Source organism: Coffea arabica, chromosome 5c (assembly GCF_036785885.1).
Source record: "Coffea arabica cultivar ET-39 chromosome 5c, Coffea Arabica ET-39 HiFi, whole genome shotgun sequence".
Taxonomy (NCBI): domain Eukaryota; kingdom Viridiplantae; phylum Streptophyta; class Magnoliopsida; order Gentianales; family Rubiaceae; genus Coffea; species Coffea arabica.
In genome coordinates, this window is record NC_092319.1 from 47,546,735 (window position 1) to 47,568,290 (window position 21,556).

At 37.1% G+C, this 21,556-nt stretch overlaps 3 protein-coding genes across 3 annotated transcripts; all 3 read left to right on the forward strand.

The window, feature by feature from the left end:
* Window positions 1-2,179: 2,179 nt before the first annotated feature.
* LOC113691063 (pectinesterase 2.1-like) lies at window positions 2,180-5,962 on the forward strand. The gene is made up of 2 exons (XM_072051409.1): window positions 2,180-3,325; window positions 5,067-5,962. The coding sequence occupies exons 1-2, from the start codon at window positions 2,338-2,340 to the stop codon at window positions 5,756-5,758; spliced, it is 1,680 nt and encodes a 559-aa protein (XP_071907510.1). The 5' UTR covers window positions 2,180-2,337; the 3' UTR covers window positions 5,759-5,962.
* A 1,385-nt stretch (window positions 5,963-7,347) lies between these two features.
* LOC113688976 (DDRGK domain-containing protein 1-like) lies at window positions 7,348-10,570 on the forward strand. Its single transcript, XM_027206807.2, has 9 exons — window positions 7,348-7,500; window positions 7,737-7,876; window positions 8,067-8,172; window positions 8,363-8,469; window positions 8,776-8,877; window positions 8,963-9,124; window positions 9,414-9,470; window positions 9,873-9,909; window positions 10,038-10,570. The coding sequence occupies exons 2-9, from the start codon at window positions 7,751-7,753 to the stop codon at window positions 10,241-10,243; spliced, it is 903 nt and encodes a 300-aa protein (XP_027062608.2). The 5' UTR covers window positions 7,348-7,500; window positions 7,737-7,750; the 3' UTR covers window positions 10,244-10,570.
* Window positions 10,571-13,348: 2,778 nt separating this feature from the next.
* LOC113689684 (COBRA-like protein 11) lies at window positions 13,349-16,481 on the forward strand. The gene is made up of 3 exons (XM_072050228.1): window positions 13,349-14,081; window positions 14,687-16,162; window positions 16,260-16,481. The coding sequence occupies exons 1-2, from the start codon at window positions 13,454-13,456 to the stop codon at window positions 16,099-16,101; spliced, it is 2,043 nt and encodes a 680-aa protein (XP_071906329.1). The 5' UTR covers window positions 13,349-13,453; the 3' UTR covers window positions 16,102-16,162; window positions 16,260-16,481.
* Window positions 16,482-21,556: the final 5,075 nt, after the last annotated feature.

Here is a 21,556-nt window from a genome sequence, read left to right on the forward strand (position 1 = left end):
TCGTTGTGTTTTCATGGTCCCTTTTATTTTTTCATCCCTCTTCAATTTCGACTTTCTGTAGGTTGAAATTTTATGTTCCAAAGGAAATCTTGAAAATTTTGAATTTAGGAACCAAAGAAAAATTTAAAGTTTTTGACAATGTTGTTAAACTTGAATTGGAGGGTGACTCGGCTAAACAAATGAATTTGGGATCAATTGGTCGGATTGGTTGAACTGTTTTCGAAAATTCATTGATATCATCGTGATGTCATAATTATTTTATATTTTTATAGGTTTCAGAAATATTGAAATTATCTTGTTAGTTACAATAAGCCAATCATACGAAATATTTTGAAAATATTAGACTTGCAATTAAATATACATCTAATAATTATATATAAAAATATAAATTCATGAATAAAATATGTCTATTCTTTAAAATTACATGAAAAACTTAGTTGAAACAAATTAACACGAGTTGGAATGAGTGATACTAAATTGATAAGATGATAGAGATGAAAATATTTTGATTTAGAAATTATTCAGAAAAGCGAGTAATTTTGATATTTATACTAAGTGGACGGTGTTCCTATTCCTATTAATAAATGAAAGTGTTATAATTTAAGTAACTCGAATTATGTTTTGAGAAAACAAAAAAAAAAGTTTGAAAATTGGGTTAATCAGTCGAATCGGATCATTGCTTTAATCTACTTTTGGTTTTGCGTTATAAACCAATTCGAAAAGAAGATCGGTTCACGATCGGATCAATCAGACTGATTGATCCGATTCGGGTCTAACCACACTGGTTTTTGGGGTGATTATGCTTGGGAGGTACAGCGAGTCGAAAAAATTGAAGCTGGGATCCGGTTCCAGCGTCCCTTGCTGCCGGCCGAATTCATCATATTGATTGTATATGATTTCAAAGAGCATCTACAGTTTCTTGCGTTTAATCGCACGAATGGGGGGATGGTGGCGTTTTCATTGCACCAATAATCCTGAGTTTTAAGTGTGTTCTTTGTTTAAGGTAACATGTTTTGACTGTTGGCGTCAGTAAACAAGCATTCCGGTCAGCTTTTACCTTTCTTGAGTTGCCATTTGGAACATAGATAATTAATTGTAATTAATTAAAATGGATGCATTTTTGATATGGAATACAACTGTAGAAGGACCAAGAGCATTGAATTTTCAACCTTATCACCTGATCGTCCTACCAACCACAATGAAAGTAAAAAAGCGTTCCCATGTTTTTCTTCGTCATTATCGCCATCAATCAAGTGCTCTCCAATTTTTGTCAAAACCCAACAATAGCTTTTCCTTAAAGTTGACATGCGTCCTACATCTTAGAATGGATTCTCCTGGGGATCGATCATGATGGTGCCTTCCAGGTCTGCATACTGGTGGAGCCTAAGTCGCAATTTCTTTATATAATAGTAATACTAATAATCTAGTCTTGAAATATGATCAGCTACTTTTTAATCAGCAATTAAAGGTGGGTATGTACGTGTACCCTATGAACTGAAATTTTCCCCGCTTTACCGTTCAGTGAGTTAACATAGCGTATATACTCCGCTAATCTGTAATGGTTATGGGCATTAATAATGCATTTGGCGCTGATTACTGTGAAACTTAACGAATACTCCCTCCCCTTTTTTTATAATTGACGTTTAAGAAATTTGCTCTAGCGTACTTTTATCTGTCGTTTTATTATCTCCATACAATATTAATTATTTTTTCACAATTTTACCCTTTTATCTCTCTTTTCCAATACAGGGTTCTTAATTACTACTCCTAGTAATTATTGCTTCTCTCTTTGTAACAATCCTAGTAATTATCTGCCCCTCCGTATTCTAGTGAGAGAAAATATGGGTGAATTGGACAATTAATGCGAGTGCAAAAGGAGAGTAGTGTACAGATTTAAGCAATGAAAACTTTTCTTAATTGGTGTGCAAAATCTTAAACGTCAGTTATAAAAGAAGGAAGGGGGTATTATATATCGTGATTCAAGTAATCAATTCATCAACCTTTGTCGGGTGTTTCTTTCCACTAGTCATTTTCATGAGAGTGCTCTGGCAGATTCTTTTTTTTTTTTTGTTTCTGAGGTGAAATTTTCCTAATTAAAGCCGAGAGAATGGAAAAATTGTCTAACCCTTGCCATATTTGTCTTCCGAAAGGTTTCAGGGATCATGATGGCATGTGATGTGGAAAAAATTTAGCTGGTCAAAACCGAGTATATCTTTGGCACATCTCTAGCGATTTATATTCATAGTAGCAGTTCTCTAGCTATATAGCCAGAGGCAAGAAGCTCCAAGCTACCTACCATGTTGAATCACACAATCATATAGATAGTAGAGAGACCCCATGACTTCTGCCTACCATCCTCTGTTGAATCCTACTAACAGGACGATAACAAACTGCAAAACCTTCTACTTTGTCATCGCAATATGCGTAGTTACTGCATTAGTGATCTTTTCTACTAATCGTCTTAATCCACATTTAATCGGATACAGCAGTAGCAGCCACTCTGATCTATCATCACTCTCTCCAAATATATGCCACCAGTCCCATGATCCCCAAGAATGTTTAGCATTTGTCTCGGAAGTAGTCTGTGATGGTGTGGCACAACAAAATGGGCCAATTCTTCTCAAGAAATTCTTGAAGAAGTATGTTCATCGCATGAACCATGCAATTCTGGAGACACAGAAAATCATGAATCAGATCAATGATCAAAATGAGCAAGGGGCCTTGGAGGACTGCCTAGACCTACTTGATCTGTCCGTTGATCGTGTTACTGACTCAATGATGGCTCTAGGCGGCGGTACCACTAGGATATCATATCTCAATGTGCAAACATGGCTCAGTGGTGCGCTCACTAATCATGTTACCTGTTTTGATGGGCTTAATATTTCAGGGAGAAAATTAATGGGGGAAGTCGTTCAAGACTTAATTTCAAGAGCAAGGGCATCTTTAGCCATGCTTGCGGCAGTTCATACAGCTCCAAATGAGGAAGAAATGATGCAGCCCTTGAAGGGGGAGGCGCCATCATGGCTGACATTGAGGGACAGGAAACTGTTGGAGAAATCAGCTGAGGATATCAAAGCTGATGCTGTGGTGGCACGAGATGGGACGGGGGATTACAAGACCATTGCGGAAGCAGTTGCAGCTGCACCTGATAAAAGCAAGAAACGGTATGTGATCTATGTGAAGAAGGGAACTTACGTAGAGAATGTCGAAGTGACTAAGAAGAAAAAGAATCTGATGATTGTTGGTGATGGTATGGACTTGACTGTTGTCAGTGGTAGCCTCAATGTTGTTGATGGATCTACAACTTTCAAATCTGCCACTCTTGGTAAGTGATATGTTTCTGCTAATAGCTAGTACCCTTTTTACTCAAAATTGAGACTTGTAGTGTCTTGTAACCATGGTTCGCCGTCGCGGATCGCGGCCGCGTCGCGGTCTCGGTTGTTCCACATCCGTCGCGGCATATCGGTTGAATATCGGGTGATACACACATTATAGTATATAAAAATTTCCAAAAAATCTGAAAAAATTACTAAAAATAGAAAATACCATTAAAAACACAAATATCAAATTAAATTTACTAAATACCTACTATATATTACCTAAAATTATCAAATTTGCCTTTTTCTAATTAATTTACCTAAAATCATTTTAACCAACATAATTGAGATACTTGAAAATAAATAAATTATATTTATGATCATTAAAATGTATCCAAATAATCACTATATATTTTCTAACTAAAATTTAGATAAGAGACTACTAATACAAATTAATCATATACTTAATAATATGTAAAAATTGTCAAAATGCATTACATAAATTTACAAATATTTAAATATCACATCTGAATACTAAATTAAAAAAATTAAAATTGATAAGTTATTTTGAAAGAAGATGCAGACTTGAACTTAGGCCAAACTTGAAATTTAAGTGCTTCTAATTTTTCCTTCTATTTTTTTCCCTGTCTCTGGGTCTGGTACAAAAGCCCAGCTTCTCCACCAAATATGTGACAGTTGCCGCAATGTGGAATTAGAGAGTGAAACCTGGCAAAGTGGGAGCCTGGTGTCTTTGGGATTATTAAATGGTTGCCGCTCTCTCAAAGCTCTGTCATTAGGCTCCTTTCATATGCTGAAACAACTCCGTGTAAACTTACTGCCAAAAGAATTGAGATGCTCTCGATTCCTCCGAGTGAGATTGGGAATCAAACCATCAAAGTAGCAATCTGACTTCACTAGTGTTGTTCCTCTCAGATTTAGCCGTCCCTTAGCTTGGTAATTTCCCTTTCACAGCCAGATTGAAGACCCCTTCGCCCAGTACAAATGACGAAGAAATTGAAGCTTCAGCTCCAGATTAGCCAGCCGTCACCTTCATTCTTTCTTTCGCTTTCCCTTTCCCTCTGTTGTCTCCTTCCCTCTGCCTTCACCCTCTGTTTTTCTCCTCTCCTTCCTTCACTGGAAGGACGATGAAGAAAGAACTCGCTTCTCCAAATAACCATGGTCACCCTCTGTTGTCTCCTTCCTTCCCTCTCTGCTAATCTGAAGATATTCCCTCTCTGCAAAAGGCACCCAGAAATTGACGGTATGTTTCTCCCCTTATCTTCCCTTTCTCCTAAATCTTGTCTTTGTGGCTGAAAAAGAAAACAAGAAAGCGTGAGAAATTGGACAATATCCGAGTCGAATCCGAGAATTTGACCGATATCTTTCTACACGGTTCTAACTCGGACAATATCGACTGATTCGGAGCGATTCACATCGGATATGATATAATCGGCGTTTCGGGTATCGGTATCGGAACAGTAGGGACTGTTCCGGTTATGACTCGGCCGAGTCGTCTCGGACTCGGCCGAGTTGGCGAACCATGCTTGTAACTGGTTATTGAACTTGATGTCACTTCTACTAACCTACTAGAGCTGGATTAGTGAATCTGTTATAATTGAACTCTCATGAGTTTCCCCAAGGTACCAAAAGAAGATTCTGCTGAAAATTTAGTGATTATTTATAACGAATTCATAATTGAATATTTGACCAAGAAAATGAAAGAACATGGATCTCGCGTTTTACTGGCAGCTGCTGTTGGTGATGGACTCATCCTGCAAGACATTTGCATCCAGAACACAGCAGGACCAGAGAAGCATCAAGCAGTAGCACTTCGTGTTGGGGCAGATCAATCCGTCATAAACCGCTGTCGAATTGATGCTTATCAAGACACCCTATACAGCCATTCTCTCAGACAATTCTACAGGGATTGCAACGTTACCGGAACAATCGACTTCATCTTTGGCAATGCAGCAGTAGTATTGCAAAACTGCACACTTGTCCCACGATTGCCCATGAAAGACCAGAAGAACATGGTTACTGCACAGGGGAGGATCGACCCAAATCAGAACACGGGGACATCAATCCAGAATTGTGAAATCATAGCGAGTCAAGACCTTGAACCAGTGAAATCTTCATTTCCTACCTATCTTGGCAGGCCATGGAAGGAATATGCTAGAGTTGCTGTCCTAGAATCATACATTGGTGATGAAATTGATCCAGCAGGCTGGTCCGTATGGAGTGGAGACTTTGCACTGAAGACATTGTATTTTGGGGAGTATATGAACAGAGGACCAGGTGCAGGCACTAGCAAGAGAGTAAACTGGACAGGATTTCATGTGATTACTGAACCGTCTGAGGCTATGAAGTTCACAGTTGCTGGACTTATACAAGGAGGTGAATGGCTGCCATCTACTGGAGTTGCTTACACAGAAGGACTTTAGATTAGCATATCATAATTAGTCAAGTTACAACAATATTTAGCAAATATAATTGAGAATCACTGAGGCTTGATCTACAACCTTATAATTTCATGCCATATTTAGTCTATTTGGACTATGTATTCCTCCTCTTCATCGCGCTTCTGGTTGGAAGAAATAAAAGTGATTAGTAAGATTCCAGGAGGAACTAACCTCTTCCATTCCTCACTTGAGCTCAAACGCACTTTTATGGAGGTCAAATTTTATAGCTTTTCATGAGCAGAAGTACCTCACCGAAGTTGGCTCTTAATGGTTTGTTCGGAGAATTGTACTGCTTTTTGGATATATCATGGATAGATCATGGATGAACATTTCATCTAAGACTATAAAATCTTGCATTTTCAAATTCATAGCTAGGGTCAAATTTTTTGTTCTCTAACATTTTCATTATCTTCATGAATTTTTCTCAATTTGTCCCAAATCTTTTTAGCTGACTTATAGCTTTTGACCCTAATAGATTTATTTGAGTCTAAACCACTATATAACACATTCATAGTTTTTACATTTAAGATGAAATGAGATTTATTTTCTGCAGTCAATTCATTTTTTATTTTCGGTCTAGATCTATGAGTATTTTCAACTTCTATTGAGGTATCATATGGACCTTCATTAACAATAAACCACAATTCAATGTCAATCAATTGCAAAAGATAATCATTCTCTCTTTCCAACTCACATAATTTGACCCATTAAACATTGGAGGTCTAGTTAGTGACGATGAAACTGATGATGATTTTGAATCTTTCATTGAAAATTGCATGATAGTTTGAAAGAATCATATACTAGAAACAAAGAATTAAAACACAAAATTAATTTTTTCTTCAGGACAATGCACATTTTTTTCAAAAAAATATAAAGTTGAAAACTAAAAATGATTACTTAAAAAAGGGTGAGATTGATCTACAAAATAAGGTTGATAGAAAAACAAGCCTTTGTAAAATGTTCAAAGAGGAATAAGGTGATTTGAAAAGAAGAATTGACAATCTAAATGAGTTTCTCCACCATAAAAAATAAAACTGTTTTCAAATAAATAGATCAAAATCTCATCTTGGCACTCATGAAAAGAAGTTAAATTCTGGTGCAAATGAATTTACTATTCATAAGAGAAGAGAAGTAAGATCTATTAAAGCTTTTCATGTAAATAACTCTTTAATTATATATAGTTTCTGTTATCAAAAAGATCACATGAAAAATGATTATTATGTGAGAAAGAACATGAGAAGAGTCATAAAATGCATGTGAATAGTTAGACATGATGTTAACTCTCAATGACCCAAAAATTGAAAAATTTATATGAATTTTCAAATTCATATATAAATTTATTCTTTTCCCTTAAAAAATTTTAAGATATATATATATATATATATATATTTTTTTTTTTTTTCAAAATTTGGGGCCTTTTCGGCGAGCCAAATCCAGGCGGACGAGTGGGATTTTTCTTTGGGTCCGACAGAGCTTCTCAAAGCCCACTCACGAGACCCATTTGATAGGGCCTAACGGAGAGGGCCAGTCGCGGCTTCTTTCTTCCAGTCGAAATCTGAGATACGACACCGATCACTTTCAAACGACATAGTCCCAAATGCGTCGTTCACAAATTACACATAAGCAGGAAGAAAACGCAAACCTTTTTCCCTCTTAAAACCCCGAAATTGATCATTTGAAGGAATTTTCCCCCTTTTTCGACCCTAGATCTTCAGTTTTCTAAGGTAATTAAAGGGAAAAAAAGGTTTCTTAGCTTTGTTTTTTTATCTTTACTCATACTTCAGTGGTTTTAATTGCTGCGCTGAATTCTCAACTTACGTGATTAAATTCCCAATCTTTGACCCTAAATATTTTTTTTTATTGATCATCGATTTGCACGAAAACTACATAGGTGATTTCAGTTTCCTATGAGCATTATCGCAATGTTTTGCTTTTGGTACTTACGATGAATTATTTGCAGAAATAGTTGGAAAAATGGAGGATATATTTATTGCAATTCTGTCGATGCTTCTGGTGTTTGCTTTAGTACCGCTGTATCTATGGAAACGCCGACTTGATTCTCGGTCTCCTGATCAACCTCGAGAGGAGGAGGAACCTCAGGTTCTTATTAGCTTACAGAATATATTCAGTAGTTTTTATTTCTTAATATTAAAATTTTTTTCGTTGTTGTTAGCTTGATTGCTAGTATCTGTGCGGTTGAATTAATGACGTGCTGGTCGCTGATTTTGGCTTTATTTTATTTAATCATATAATTATTTTGTAATTTGGGGTGATGGTGTATAATTTTTAGGTTAGGCAAAGGGAAACAGTAGTGAGGGGTAGTGGAGCTCGGCGGATGCGGCGAAGACCTGCTGCTTCTGGTGCCAGCTCATCGTCAGCCGGAGCTACTGTAGAAGGTTTCCTATTGTTCGTTTATAGGATAATGTTGGAGAATATTGTCGATGTAGCCCCAGCACACACCCCCCCCCCTCTTTTTTTCTCTCCAAAGGAAATGGAAAAAAAAGAAAAGAAAGAGAGAGTTGGATAATATGTTGGACTGTTTTATCAAAGTGGTTTGAAGTGGCTATTTGATACATGTGGATGCAGAAGCTGTTGATGAAAGTGATGAAGAAGCTGATGGAAATGAATACTATCCTGCTAAAGTGTCGAAGAAAAAGGAAAAGAAGCGGCAGGAAAGAGAAGCACAGAGACAGGTGCAATAAGTTTCTCCTTTCCACTTGAAGTATCTTCAGTGAACAATTCAACATTTCTCTACCTTGCTATGATGCATTTGCATTCTGTTGACTAGTTTTATGAGGAAAACATATTAAATGATTTATTAGGCATCTTCCTTGTGAATTAAAGTGTGTCTTTGATTGATTGGAACTTGGGAATGCATCATAGAATGGCATTTTAAAGATTTTCTAATTAATTGCTCTGCTATTGTGTTCTTTAATATTTTCTGTCATGTTAGTACTTTAATATGAACTGGTGAATTCTGAAAATCATTCCTTTTGAAGGCTGATGAGGCTGCACGTGAGTCAAGACGGACCAAACAAGATCGTTACGAAGAAATGAGGAGGAGGAAGGATGAGGAACGAGAAGCGCAAGAGCTTAAGCTGGTTGGTTGATTGATATTATGTGGGACTGTAAGAAGTAGATAAATGTTGTCTTATCTGTTGAAGTACCTGAACGTTGTCTATCTAGGAAGAAGAAGCCAGAGCTCGCAAAGCCAAGGAGGAAGAAGCTGCTGCATTAGAATTTGAAAAATGGAAAGAGGAATTCTCAGTTGATGCAGAAGGTACTACAGAAAATGAAGTCCAAGATGGAGGCCAAGGCCTGCTCTCTGGTTTTGTGGATTACATCAAGGTGCTTCCTAGTGCAATACAATATTGTTGGATTCTTTTATCGTTTGATTCATGCTGCTCCTGTACTATTGACTCAGAGTGTTAGCCTGGTAATATAGGAAGCTTGTATGGTAAAATAGTTTTCTGTTTTATTTGAATCAGTGAATGTTAGAGTTGTTTGCTATTGGAAGTGAATCAGTTTACTGTTTCAAAAAATAAGTCCAAAGGAATTTCTAAAGGCACATGCAATGTAGAATTAAGAGAAAGACTGAAAGAATGCTGTTTTCTCATCCTTCTCTCTCATTTTGCAGAATCATAAATGCATTCCATTGGAAGATCTTGCCGCAGAGTTCAAATTACGGACCCAGGTAGGGCCTGTGCACTTTTCGCCAACCTATCTGTTTTACCTGTATTATAATAGCAGGGATAGGAATCTGATCTGCTAACTTAAGAAACTACTTCGCTTGCTTATCAAAGATGAACTAACTGAGCATTGGTCAATCACATTAAAAGGGGAAAAATGGAAAGAGAGTTAATCCCTGTTTTATATTAATTTAAATTTGATGCCCCATAGTTCTTGAAGACAATTGAACTGTTTATTGTGAGAAATTATAATGTACCAATAGTCTAAAGATTGTTTTATGCGTAAGACCTCTAATGTGAATATATTTAAGTCTAATTATCGAAAGGCACTTTGAGAATTTCTTAGTGTGTATCCTAACATGTTTTAACTTGTTTCCTCATCTTCTGATGAGTTTTATTTGGTATAGGACTGTATTAACCGGATCACCTCGCTAGAAGATATGGGTATGCTTTCCCTCCTTTTTCTCATAAGAGTGTCTATTAGCTGCATTTAATGGTTGATTAAGGAGTAAATAGTCCTGCCACTCTTTCCCACCTTCCTACATCATTTGGTAGTGATGATTTTGTTTCAGGGAGACTATCTGGAGTCATGGATGATAGAGGCAAATACATATATATCTCGCAAGAAGAGATGAATGCTGTAGCTGAATACATCAAGCGCGAGGGTAGGGTCAGCATATCCCACTTAGCTAGCAAGTCCAACCAGTTCATAGATTTGGAACCAATATCCCAGTTTGTGGATGACATCAGCAGTGTAGAAGAGATAGCTGTTGCTTGATACTTCCATGCCCTCTATAGATGTGAGGAAATAGTTAAATTTCTTCACTTTGTGGATAGCTCTCTAGTCTATCAGTCCCTTTTTCCCCTAATTCTCTTGTTTGATGTACCCTATACGGTAAAAGAAAAGGAGAATTGCCTTATTTTTGTTTCAGGAACACTTCTTGAATTTAAGATACTTGGTTGAGATGGAAAAACTGGACACCCTTTTTTTTTTTTGGGAGGGAGGATAGCATGTACGTGCGAAGTGTCAAAAGAATGCTGTAAAATATATATATATTTATATATTGTCTTCCTCTTACCGAGCTTAGCTCAGATTTCCTTTTAACACACTTGATTCTTTTGCTGAATTGAATTGCAACCTTGTGGCTTTTGGTTCGTGATGGATGGAAGCCCATTTAACTTAGATAAGAGGCCTCGCAAACTGTCTTCTTCTTGTTCTTGATCTTGGACAAGTATAGATACTTTGTTTACGTTCAGGGAGAAAGTCACAACTCGTTAGGAAAGTTCTGAAAATCTCTACATTGCTAAGATTAAACTTTCACATAAAATTGTACCAGAAAATATGCAGTCCAGTTAATAGGTCATGGGCATTAATAAGTATTGAGAATTCATCGAGTTCTGCATCTAGGGACGTGGAAGGAGGTTGTGCGTGGGGGATAGACGAAACAAGTTGGGGAAGAATAAAAGCTGAGATCCAGCAACAGGGATAGGTTGGCAACACTGCTAGAGCCATTTTTTTCTTGCCAAAGCAATTTTACATATTATACCATATCTGCGCCTTTCAGTCAACAACCAATACTCCTATTCATTTTCGTGGGTCCCCGCTAATAGCACTTCCGTCTTATGCCTTAGTAATCTGGGTCGAGTTGGAAGTAAAAATAATAGAGTTTCATATGAAACAAAATGGATTTATGATTTTGAGCCAAGGTTTTAATTGATGAAAGCATCCATCCAGTCGACATTGTCAAATGGTCTCTCTATTGAGTCCCAGATGAACCCTTTTTGTTCTGATACAGAAGAATCCCAAAGTCCCTTTTGTATTTCTGTGCATCAACACTGATTTATAACTTAAAAATGGATGAATAATTGAGATGGAGGAGCAGCCAGAAAAGTTGAGATCTTCTGATTGAGCTATTCTAGAAAATCTGAAAATTCTTTGTGCTGATTCATTGGTGGTATTGAATTATCAAATTCTCACTAGGGATTCCTGCTAGCCAGCGACAGTTGTTGGGAAAATCACAGCCGAATTGTGGAGCGCTTGAAAACAATTTCTAGAGACAAATAGAGGGGCGGAATGAAAGGCAAGTGTAGTGGAGCCGATAGCAGTGGTGTGAAAGTTAGACGTTGGCAATTAAGGATAAAATTGGTATTTTATTAAAAATTATTTTTGGCACAAAAATTATTGCTCTGGCAACATCACCAACCAGTCAAAGGCTATTGTGTTCGCAACATAACAAGTGGTTATCTACGCCACATCTAGAGGTGGCAAATCAACCCACTTAACTAGATTTACCCATACCCGTCCATGAATAGATGGGTATGGGTATCTTAAATTTTTGTATATGGGTATAAATGGGTTACCCAATAATACCCATTTATTAAATGGGTATTATTGGGTAACCCATCAAACCCAATTAACCCATTTAAAATTCTCTTCCCCCCAAGTCTCTTCTTTTCCCCTACCTTTTTTTTTTTTTAATTTTTCATTTTGTCATGATGTTAACATTATTATTATTATTATTTGTTGGTTTTATCTTATTATTTTATTTTTTCTTAGTTTGTTAACTTGCTCATTTTTTAGCATTACCAATTTATGATAAATTTTAGCCTATTTTCTTATCTTTATAAAATGAAATTTTAAATTTATATATGAAAAAAATGTTAGGGGTTCAAAATTTTTGGATTAAGTTTTTATATTAATTTTTATAGTACTTAATTCAAATTTTTATATTCGTATTATTCAATTATTAAATAATAGGTAATTTTGTGACATAGAGTATAAATGAAAAAAATTGGTAATTAAGTTTATTGAACATTATAAGTAAATATTTAAAACTAATGATGGGTACAAAGAGTGGTATAAATTGATAACTTAGTTTGCAAAAATGAATTTAAATGAGTTTGCAAAAAGTTGAAATAAATGAGTTATAAATGGGTAATTGGGTTACCTAATTCATTTTTTGACTTACCCATTTATACCCATCTAATTAAATGGGTATAAATGAGTTGACTCACTTATACCCATTACCCATCTTACCCAACCCAAATCCGCCCAAGTCACCCATTTTGACACCTCTAGCCACATCATAGGAGATTTCGGATTCCCGATTCACCCTCCCAAATGATTGAGAGAAAATAGGGATAATTTCGGATATTTCTCCTGAAATTTTTGATATTACACTTAGCATTCTTAAAGTTTTAAAAATATTATTTATCCCCCTTATTTTTAAATGTTTGTAACATTCTCAATCCAATTCAAATTATACAAAAATGAGTATTTTTGGAAAGAAATTACTTTCTCTCTCCTAAAATGAGTATTTTGATCATATAATTTGAATTGAGTTGAGAATGATACAAAAATTTGAAAATAAGAGAGGTAAATGATATTTTTAAAACTTCAAGGGTGTTAAATGAAATTATAAAAAACCTCAGGGGAGGTTTATGAAATTACCCCGAGAAAATATATAAAGAAAAGTGACCAAATGGTCTGGATCAGTTAGGAAGGGCAAGCATGTAAGCATCGAGAAAAGAGAGATTGAAAAGAGAAAGACAGCAAGTGCGCAAATGAAGTTGATGACCATACAGAGACAACTACTGGTACTTCTTTTAACATTTTTTTTTTTGTTTTGGTTTGGGGGTCTCCGAATCGAACGCAAAAACTAGAGGAAGGGAATGCTTCTGAATTGTTCTCATTGACTAGTGTTCTTTTATATGGATGGCATCGCATTTGGTAACGAATTAACGGTCTCATAAATTGTTGTCTTCTCTATCTGGCTTCATTTTTTTTCACCTATCAGCTTCTGCGCCGGCCTTGGCTGGTGAATGCTGGCCTAACCCCAGCCATTGCCAGCCCTTCCCAATTACTCAATAGCCTCCTGGCTCCTTTTCTCTTCTCTTCTCCGTTCATTGTTAGCGCATGCACCACCTTTAATCGTTTTGACGCTTTAGGAATATAAATTTCAAAACAATCTCAACCTGACACCCACAGATGAGAAGCAAAGGAATGAAAATAACATGGAATGTAGTGGTGGCTTACCTTGTCCTCATCCTTTTTTATCATGGTCTGGTGATATGTGAGGCCCAAGATGGTCTTGGCCTCGGCCTCGGGGGTGACAGTAGTGGCGGTGGCGATGGCGATGGCGATGGCGATGGTGTTGCAGCACCGCCGCCACCAGGACTGGATTCCTGCAATGGTGTCTATCTCTCATATTCTTTTGACGGACGAGAGAAGATATATCCACACGTGAAAAATGCATCAGCGCAGGCATATTCATTCACGAGTATTTTAAGTTTGATTAATACAGGATCCGTTGAGCTCAAAGCATGGCAGGTTAAGGTTGGTTTTCAGTATAATGAGCTATTGGTTTCGACTGATGGGGGAGTTCTCGTTGGCGAGTCCGAGATGCCTGTTCCAGTGGGAAAAAATGGCACGATTTTTGCAGGGTATCCAATGACAGATCTAAAGACAGCCATTGAGACTGCTGGGGACACGACTCAGATTCAGGTTCAGGTGCAAATCAAGGGAACAATGTTTGGATTGAAGAAGGGCACTCCTATGCCCAAGAACATTAAATTGTTAAATGATGGCTATAAGTGTCCTCCTGCAAAACGCCAAGGTATGTCTTATAATTCATACTATTTCGTTAAAACTTGCCATCTGACATGAATTTTCATAAGATCCATCGGACTAAATTTGCTACTTCTTATGATGAATCATTGCTGTATGACCAAAATGTGCTAAGAAGAAATTGGCTAAACACTACATTACTTAAATTGGTTGATTTGGAACGTTATGTTTGGGATCAAGTTCGAAGCCAATCATGCAAAATCTATCTGTTGATTTCATAAAAAAATGGAGTATTCCATATTCTAGGACATGCAAATATATTTTTGGCCTGTGCAAAAGGTTAACGTGTATATGGTGTTTCGTAGAAATCCTTTGAAACTGATTTAAGGGAGAATTATTGAAGCTTTAAGAATCATGATAATCTGAAAATTTTTCAACAACACAGTTCCTTACCTTAAGCGCGCGCGCACACAATTTTTGTACAAAAATTGACACTTTCGCCAAAATAATTACTGATATATATCCTGTGAAAAATATTGATAGTAAACCAACCTTTTTTTTCCAAAAAAAAAATCTTTTTTTTTTTTGGTGTCATGAGGAGGGCACAGAAAAGTACCCTCAGGAAAATTACCTGTTGATATATATCATTTGCAGGAAGTTACATGAGTGTATGTTGCATGAGGGATCCGAAATTCAAAGTAAAGATTATCAAAACCAGATTTTCGCCTCGCCAATACGGTGACCTTAATATGGTATACGATGTTCTTCAAGCCTATCAAAACAAGTACTTCGCACAAGTCACTATCGACAACAACAGTCCGCTTGGTCGTCTGGATCACTGGAACTTGACTTGGAATTGGATGAAAAATGAGTTCATATACTCGATGAAGGGAGCTTACACGCACAAGAGGGACCCTTATGATTGTATTTATGGCCCCCAAGGACAATATTATCAGGATTTCGACTTCAGCACTGTCATGAGCTGCAGTAGTAGGCCGATCATTTCTGATTTACCTCGTGAGAAGAAGGATGATGATAAGGTTGGTAAGTTGCCATATTGCTGCAAAAATGGGACTCTTTTGCCATCGGTTATGAATGAGACTGAGTCAAGAGCCATTTTCCAACTTGAGGTCTTCAAGCTTCCACCTGATATTCAGAACAAAACTTCAATCACCCCACCCCAGAATTGGAATATCACTGGTGTTCTAAATCCAACTTACAAATGTGGCCCCCCAGTCAGGGTAGATCCCACAGAATTCCCAGACCCTAGTGGACTTGATTCAACGACAGCAGCAATTGCAAGTTGGCAAGTAACTTGCAATATTACTCGCCCCAAGACTAAGGCAGCTAAGTGCTGTGTTTCTTACTCTGCTTACTATGCTGACTCCGTTATTCCATGCAACACCTGCGCTTGTGGATGTGGAGAAACATCTCGCTGTGATGCAAATGCGCAGGCCTTGACTCTCCCTCCTGAAGCCTTACTTGTACCTTTCACTAACCGAACAGCCACGGCAAAAGCTTGGGCTCATTTAAAGAAGCACAAGTTGCCGTTAAAATTGCCTTGTCCAGATAATTGTGGCGTGAGCATAAACTGGCATATAGATTCAGATTACAACACTGGGTTTGCGGCAAGAATGACCCTCTTCAATTGGGGGGAAAATATCTTCGCAAATTGGTTCGCGGCCATCCAAATGAAGAAAGCTTACCCTGGTTACGAAAAGGTTTATTCCTTCAATGGCACGAAACTACCTGACCTCAATGACATCATATTCATGCAGGGCTTACCTGGATTGAACTACTTAGTGGGAGAGGTGAATGGAACTCACCCGACTAGCCCAAGAGTACCCGGAAAACAGCAATCAGTGATTTCATTCTCCAAGAAACACACACCTCACCTTAATATAGCTGCTGGTGATGGATTCCCTACAAAAGTAATATTCAATGGTGAAGAATGTGCTCTTCCGACAAGATTACCGCAAAGATCAGATGGAAAGCGTAGATCTACACTAAGCTTTTTGCCAGCCATTTTCATTGCGATCATAACATTCCTGCTATTGGCTGATCTCTGATCGCTCATGCTGAAGCAACTATACAGTTTCCCTAGCAATGTTGCTCCAATACAGTAGAGGGGTATTATATATTCTGTAACTAGCTCGTTTGTTAATTAACTAGCTTGTGTTTGTTATTACTGATCTAGTACTGTTCTCTTTTTTCTTTTTTTTGTCAGTATTAGAAGCAATGATGTGGGCTTGGTAGGATGCGATGCCTGAAGAAGAATTTTTATCCAACTATAGCAGATGAAGAAGATGAAGGTGTAACAAGTTTAGACAGAAAATCTCAAATTGTTACTGAATGCTTGACGATTATACTGCTGCTAGCTATTGTATACAAACATGGGCATGCATATTTTCTGAGCAAGTTCGATGCTGAGAGTATCTCTCCTTTTTTTTTTTTTGGGTTGTTGGCCTTCACTATAGGATCCCCAACCTCAAGTAGTTGTTGAAAACTTGATTGATTTGAAATTTCGAATATTGTCCAGTCCACACCTGGTCATTGACGACAGTTTACCGAAGTTAGATTAACAAATTGAGCCTCTGCGCTCAGTTGATTGTTTAGTAGCTAATCCTTATTCAACTTGTAACCTTTTCTTAAGTTTGATTAGAGAACTCTTGATATCCCACCCTTTGTCCCCGAAATCACTTAGCAGTAGTAGCCATAGCAGATTGACAAAAAAAAAAAAAAAAAGTAGCCATAGTAGGACGGGCTTCCAACCAATAATAATTAGTTGAACATACAGCTATACTAAACCGACCAAAATTTTATACTTGTGTAACTTTTTACGTGTATAATAACAACTTTCTCCAGAAAAAAGGAACAGATGAGCCTGATCGATGCCCCAAATCCTGTTTAATCAAATATCATAATTGTATCAGTTCGGAAAATGGAGTATGACGTCCCTGGAAAGCTTGCGACTTCTTGAAAGAGGGGGAAAAAATATTGCATCCCCTGTCAAGAGAATTGATGTTTCAAGAAAAGTTGAAACACATACCCCATAAACGAATAAGGGGGAAAAAAAAATTCTACGCGCAGTTTGCATTTTCGAAGTTTAGGTAGGAGTAAATTTTATCTAGATGCTCTTGTCTAAATTTTACTACTAAGTAGTATTTAATTTGAGGCTGTTAATTAACCTTTGAGGTACAATTAAATATTCTTAAACTAGAGAGGCCACATTTGACAGCTTCCAATCATTTTGCTGATCTCTTGACTCTGCATCCGTATCAGGCACAAGTCCGTCTCCCTCTCCATCGGATGGGGCTGCAGCCGCCGCTACTTCTGCATTGATTATGTGCTTGAAGGCCTCACAACGGCACTTCTCGTCCATTTTCTTGAACTGCCAACAGCAGGGCAAAACTGCTTGTTCAGTTGGCCACTTTTGAGATATAGCCTTTAAGCAGAAGCTAAATTCTGGGCTCTCTTGGATGATCACGTCCTTGCACTGGTCACTCTCATCGCCTTCGCCCCAAATCGTCGTAGTTGAATCAGGCAAGCGGATAGATGTAGAGATCAGAGAAGAAGTGATGTATAAAGATAACAAGAGGGAAGTGATGTTGGTGGGGTTGTATTTCAGGATTGAAACTCGAAACTGAACGGGGCTGAGCTTCATTCTTCGAAAGTAGCTTGGACGTTTGAAGCTTCCGCGTAGCTGACTATTGATGCCACGACAGAAAATCTAAGGAGATGCGGGAACTGATCAGATCAAAGATGTAGGAATAGTGCTGCAAACGAATCGAGCCGCTCGCGCGGCTCGAGTTAGCTGGAGTCGAAATCGAGCTCAAAATATTAAGTTCGATAGCTCGCGAGTTCAAGTATATATATATAATATTTTTTATTTTTTTTATTTTAAGTATATATATATTTTTTATTTTTTTATTTTAATAGTAAAATTACATATATATCTTTTATATTTTATTATTTATTAAGAAAAAAATATTATTTTATTTATTTTTTAAAAAATAAAATAATTATTTTTTATTTTTTTCGAATCGAGCTCGAATCGATTCGAATCGAGCTCGAGTTTTAAATTACCGGCTCGTCGAGTTCGAGTTCAAACTTGATAAAATTTAGTCGAGACTCGGCTCGATTAGTCCAAAACTCAATTCGACTCGGTTCGTTTACAACCCTATGTGGGAACAAAAAAAAAAAAGAGAAAAACGAGACTTCTGAGTAAAACGAATGCAAGAGGCAGACAACCTCCGAAAGAGATCCAGAATTTGGAATCTGGGAATGGGTTGAATACCAAAAGGAAGCTGCACGAGGAAAATAAACTCCTCTCCTCAAGTATAATTTTCCTTAGTGAAACAAAAAATAGGAAAAATTATATGAAAAAAGTAAAAAAAAAATTTGGAGAATATCTTTGTGGTAGAAATCTTGAAAAAGGTTAAAATTTTAGAAGTACAAGAGACAGCTTTCACTATTGAAGGTAGAGTGGAAGATGAGGAGAAGAAGAAGCGCTGGTGGTTCATTGGCATATGTGCCAGTTGTGTCTACTAAATAAGAAGAAGACAATGGGAAGTAATAAATAGAAGAAAATCAGGCTGGGGAAAAATGGATTATCATGGGAGATTTTAATGATATAACTCCAAATGATGAGATATGGAGCGAAAGAAATAGAGATGATAGAAGCTTCCAAGACTTTAGGAAGTTCATAAATGATAATTAGCTGGTGGATGTTGGTTTTGAGGGGAAGCCATGGACGTGGTGTAATAATTGGTATGGGAATGGAGAAATGAAAGAAAGAATTGATAGGGAATTATGCACTTCAAAATGGTCACAATGCTTTAACGAAGTCAACTGCAAAGGAACAAGATGGTTTAAAGTGACCCAGAAAATTAAAAGATACAGAATTGAGTTATTGAAAAGAAGCAGCTGCAAGAAAAGGAATTCCTTTAAAAGGATCAAATGGTGCAAAAACCAGCTTGAGGACATTAAGGCAACAAATGCTGAAAATAAAAGACAACAAGTACAGGATATTAAGACAATTGAAAGTGGCCTATGATGATGATGAAGCTTACTAGAACCAGAAATCTAGACTGACATGGCTGAAAGAGAGAGATAAGAATACTCAATTTTTTCATGCAATAGTAAAGAGGAGGAGAAAGAGAAACAGATTACAGAAATTAAGAAAGCCTAATGGAGAATGGACTGTGAATGAAGGAGAGGTGGGAAGAGAAATAGCTACTTGTTATGAGCAGCTGTTTAAGTCTTCAGCTGTTGGGGAGTTAGAGGAGATCTTAGATGGAATTCCTGTTACTGTAACTGAACAAAATGAATAAGAAATTGACTAAAAAAGTGAAAAAAAATGAAATTAAGGCTGTCTTCTTCTCTATGGATCCTAACAAGGCTCCTGGTAGTGATGGCATGTCACCTTTGTTCTTCCAAAGATTCTGGAGCATTATTAAGCAGGATCTGGTAAATGTAATCTAAGGTTTTTCCACCACAATGTCATTCTTAAAGTTATAAATCATACTGTCATATCCTTGATTCTAAAAGTTGAAGGTCTCACAGAGATTAAATAGTATTGACCTATCAGCCTCTACCAAGTGATCTATAAAGCAATAGCTAAAATTTTTGTCAATAGACTAAAGCCTTTTCTCAATAGATGTATCAGCAAAAATCAATCAGCGTTTGTTCCAAGCAGACAAATAATAGATAATATTATTTTGCCTCATGAATTAATGCACTTCCTTAAAAATAAAAGGCATGGAAGAGTAGGATTTATGGTTGTGAAACTGGATATGTCCAAAGGTTACGACAGGATAGAATGAAAATTTTTGAAGGCTATTATGAAAAAAATGGGATTCTGCTCCACTTGGATAGGCTGGATTTCATCTTGCATCAGCTCAGTAACTTACTCCTTTAACATTAATAGTGAACACAAGGAGTACATCACCCCCTCTAGAGGCATAAGGTAAGGGGATCATCTCTCTCCTTATCTGTTTCTGATGTGTTCAGAGGGGTTTTCTAATCTTTTACAGAAATCAATGCAAGGAAAGGAGTTGACAGAATTAAAAATTAGTTGAGGGTCACCTGCAATCACTCTCTTGTTCCTTGCAGCCGACTCACAGGTGTTTTGTAAAGCAAATGCTCAAGAAGCTGAGAGACTAATGAAGATCCTCAAGATGTATGAAGAGGCAACGGGATAGCTCATCAACATGAAAAAATCCTCAGTATTTTTTAGCAAGAACACAGATCAAACAATGAGGAATGAAGTCATCAAGCTATGGGGCCAATTCAACAGGTAGGACAAGGTAAATACCTTGGGCTGCCTATGATCATCACAAGGTCTAAAGAGCAAGTGTTTGGATTTATAAGGAATTCCATATATAAGAAACTGCAAGGTTGGAAAAACAATCTATTGAGCTAGACAGGGAAGAAGATAATGCTTAAAGCAGTGGCAATGGCCATGCCTACTTATACTATGTCTTGCTTCAAGTTACACACCAAATTATGCAGAGAAATTAGTTCTAAAATAGCAGACTATTGGTGAGGTGACACAGATGGGAAGAAAAAGATGCACTAGATAGGTTGGAAGAAAATAACAGAGAATAAGGATACAGGAGAAATGGGATTCAAAGATTTGCAAATGTTCAATAAAGCTTTACTGGTAAAACAAGTATGAAAGTTAATTACACAACCAAACTTGTTAGTCAGTAAAGTTTAAAAGGAGAAATATTATTCCAAACAGTTAGTCTTCAACTGTGAGTGCCTAAGTATGCCTCTTGGATCTGGCAAAATATTTCAACTATCAGAAAGGAAGTACAAGAAGGAATTAGAAGAAAAATTGATAATGGTAGAGGAACGAGAATTTGGGATAACAACTGGATTCCAGACAGGCCATCTGGGAAACCAACATCTGTTAAGCTATAGGGATGTCAAATAAATCATGTCTCAGAAATGATAATCAACCACAGATGGAATAGAGTTCTTGTCCTCAAAACCTTTAGTTCACAAGATGCAGAGAGAATTCTGAACATACCAATAAGTGTAACAGGTAAAGAAGACAACTACTATTGGATGCACTCTCAGAATGGCCAATATACTGTCCAGTCTGGCTACAAGACATGGATGAAGGAAAAGAACTAGGTATGCACAGAAAGAAGGGAGGAGGCTGGACCAAGCTATGAAGACACTATCACTAAAGTCAAAAAATGAAAGTTTTCATTTGGAAATATTTGCATAGTGCCCTTCCAATAAGAGAATTAATTTACAGAAGAACAAACCAAGGGAATCCCATACATGCAGGATGTGGAGAAAGGAAAGAAACAATCGAACACCTGTTGCTTTAATGTAAGAAAGCTAAGAAAATTTGGAAAATGGCACCAGTTCAGTGGGATGGCCTAGAACATCTTTCTGATTGCTTCCTAAAATGGTGGTTAGCAATTATAGAAGCCCGGGAAAGCAGAGGGAAAGAGGATCATGTGAATCTCACCATCAACATTTTCTGGCAAATATGGAAAGTCAGGA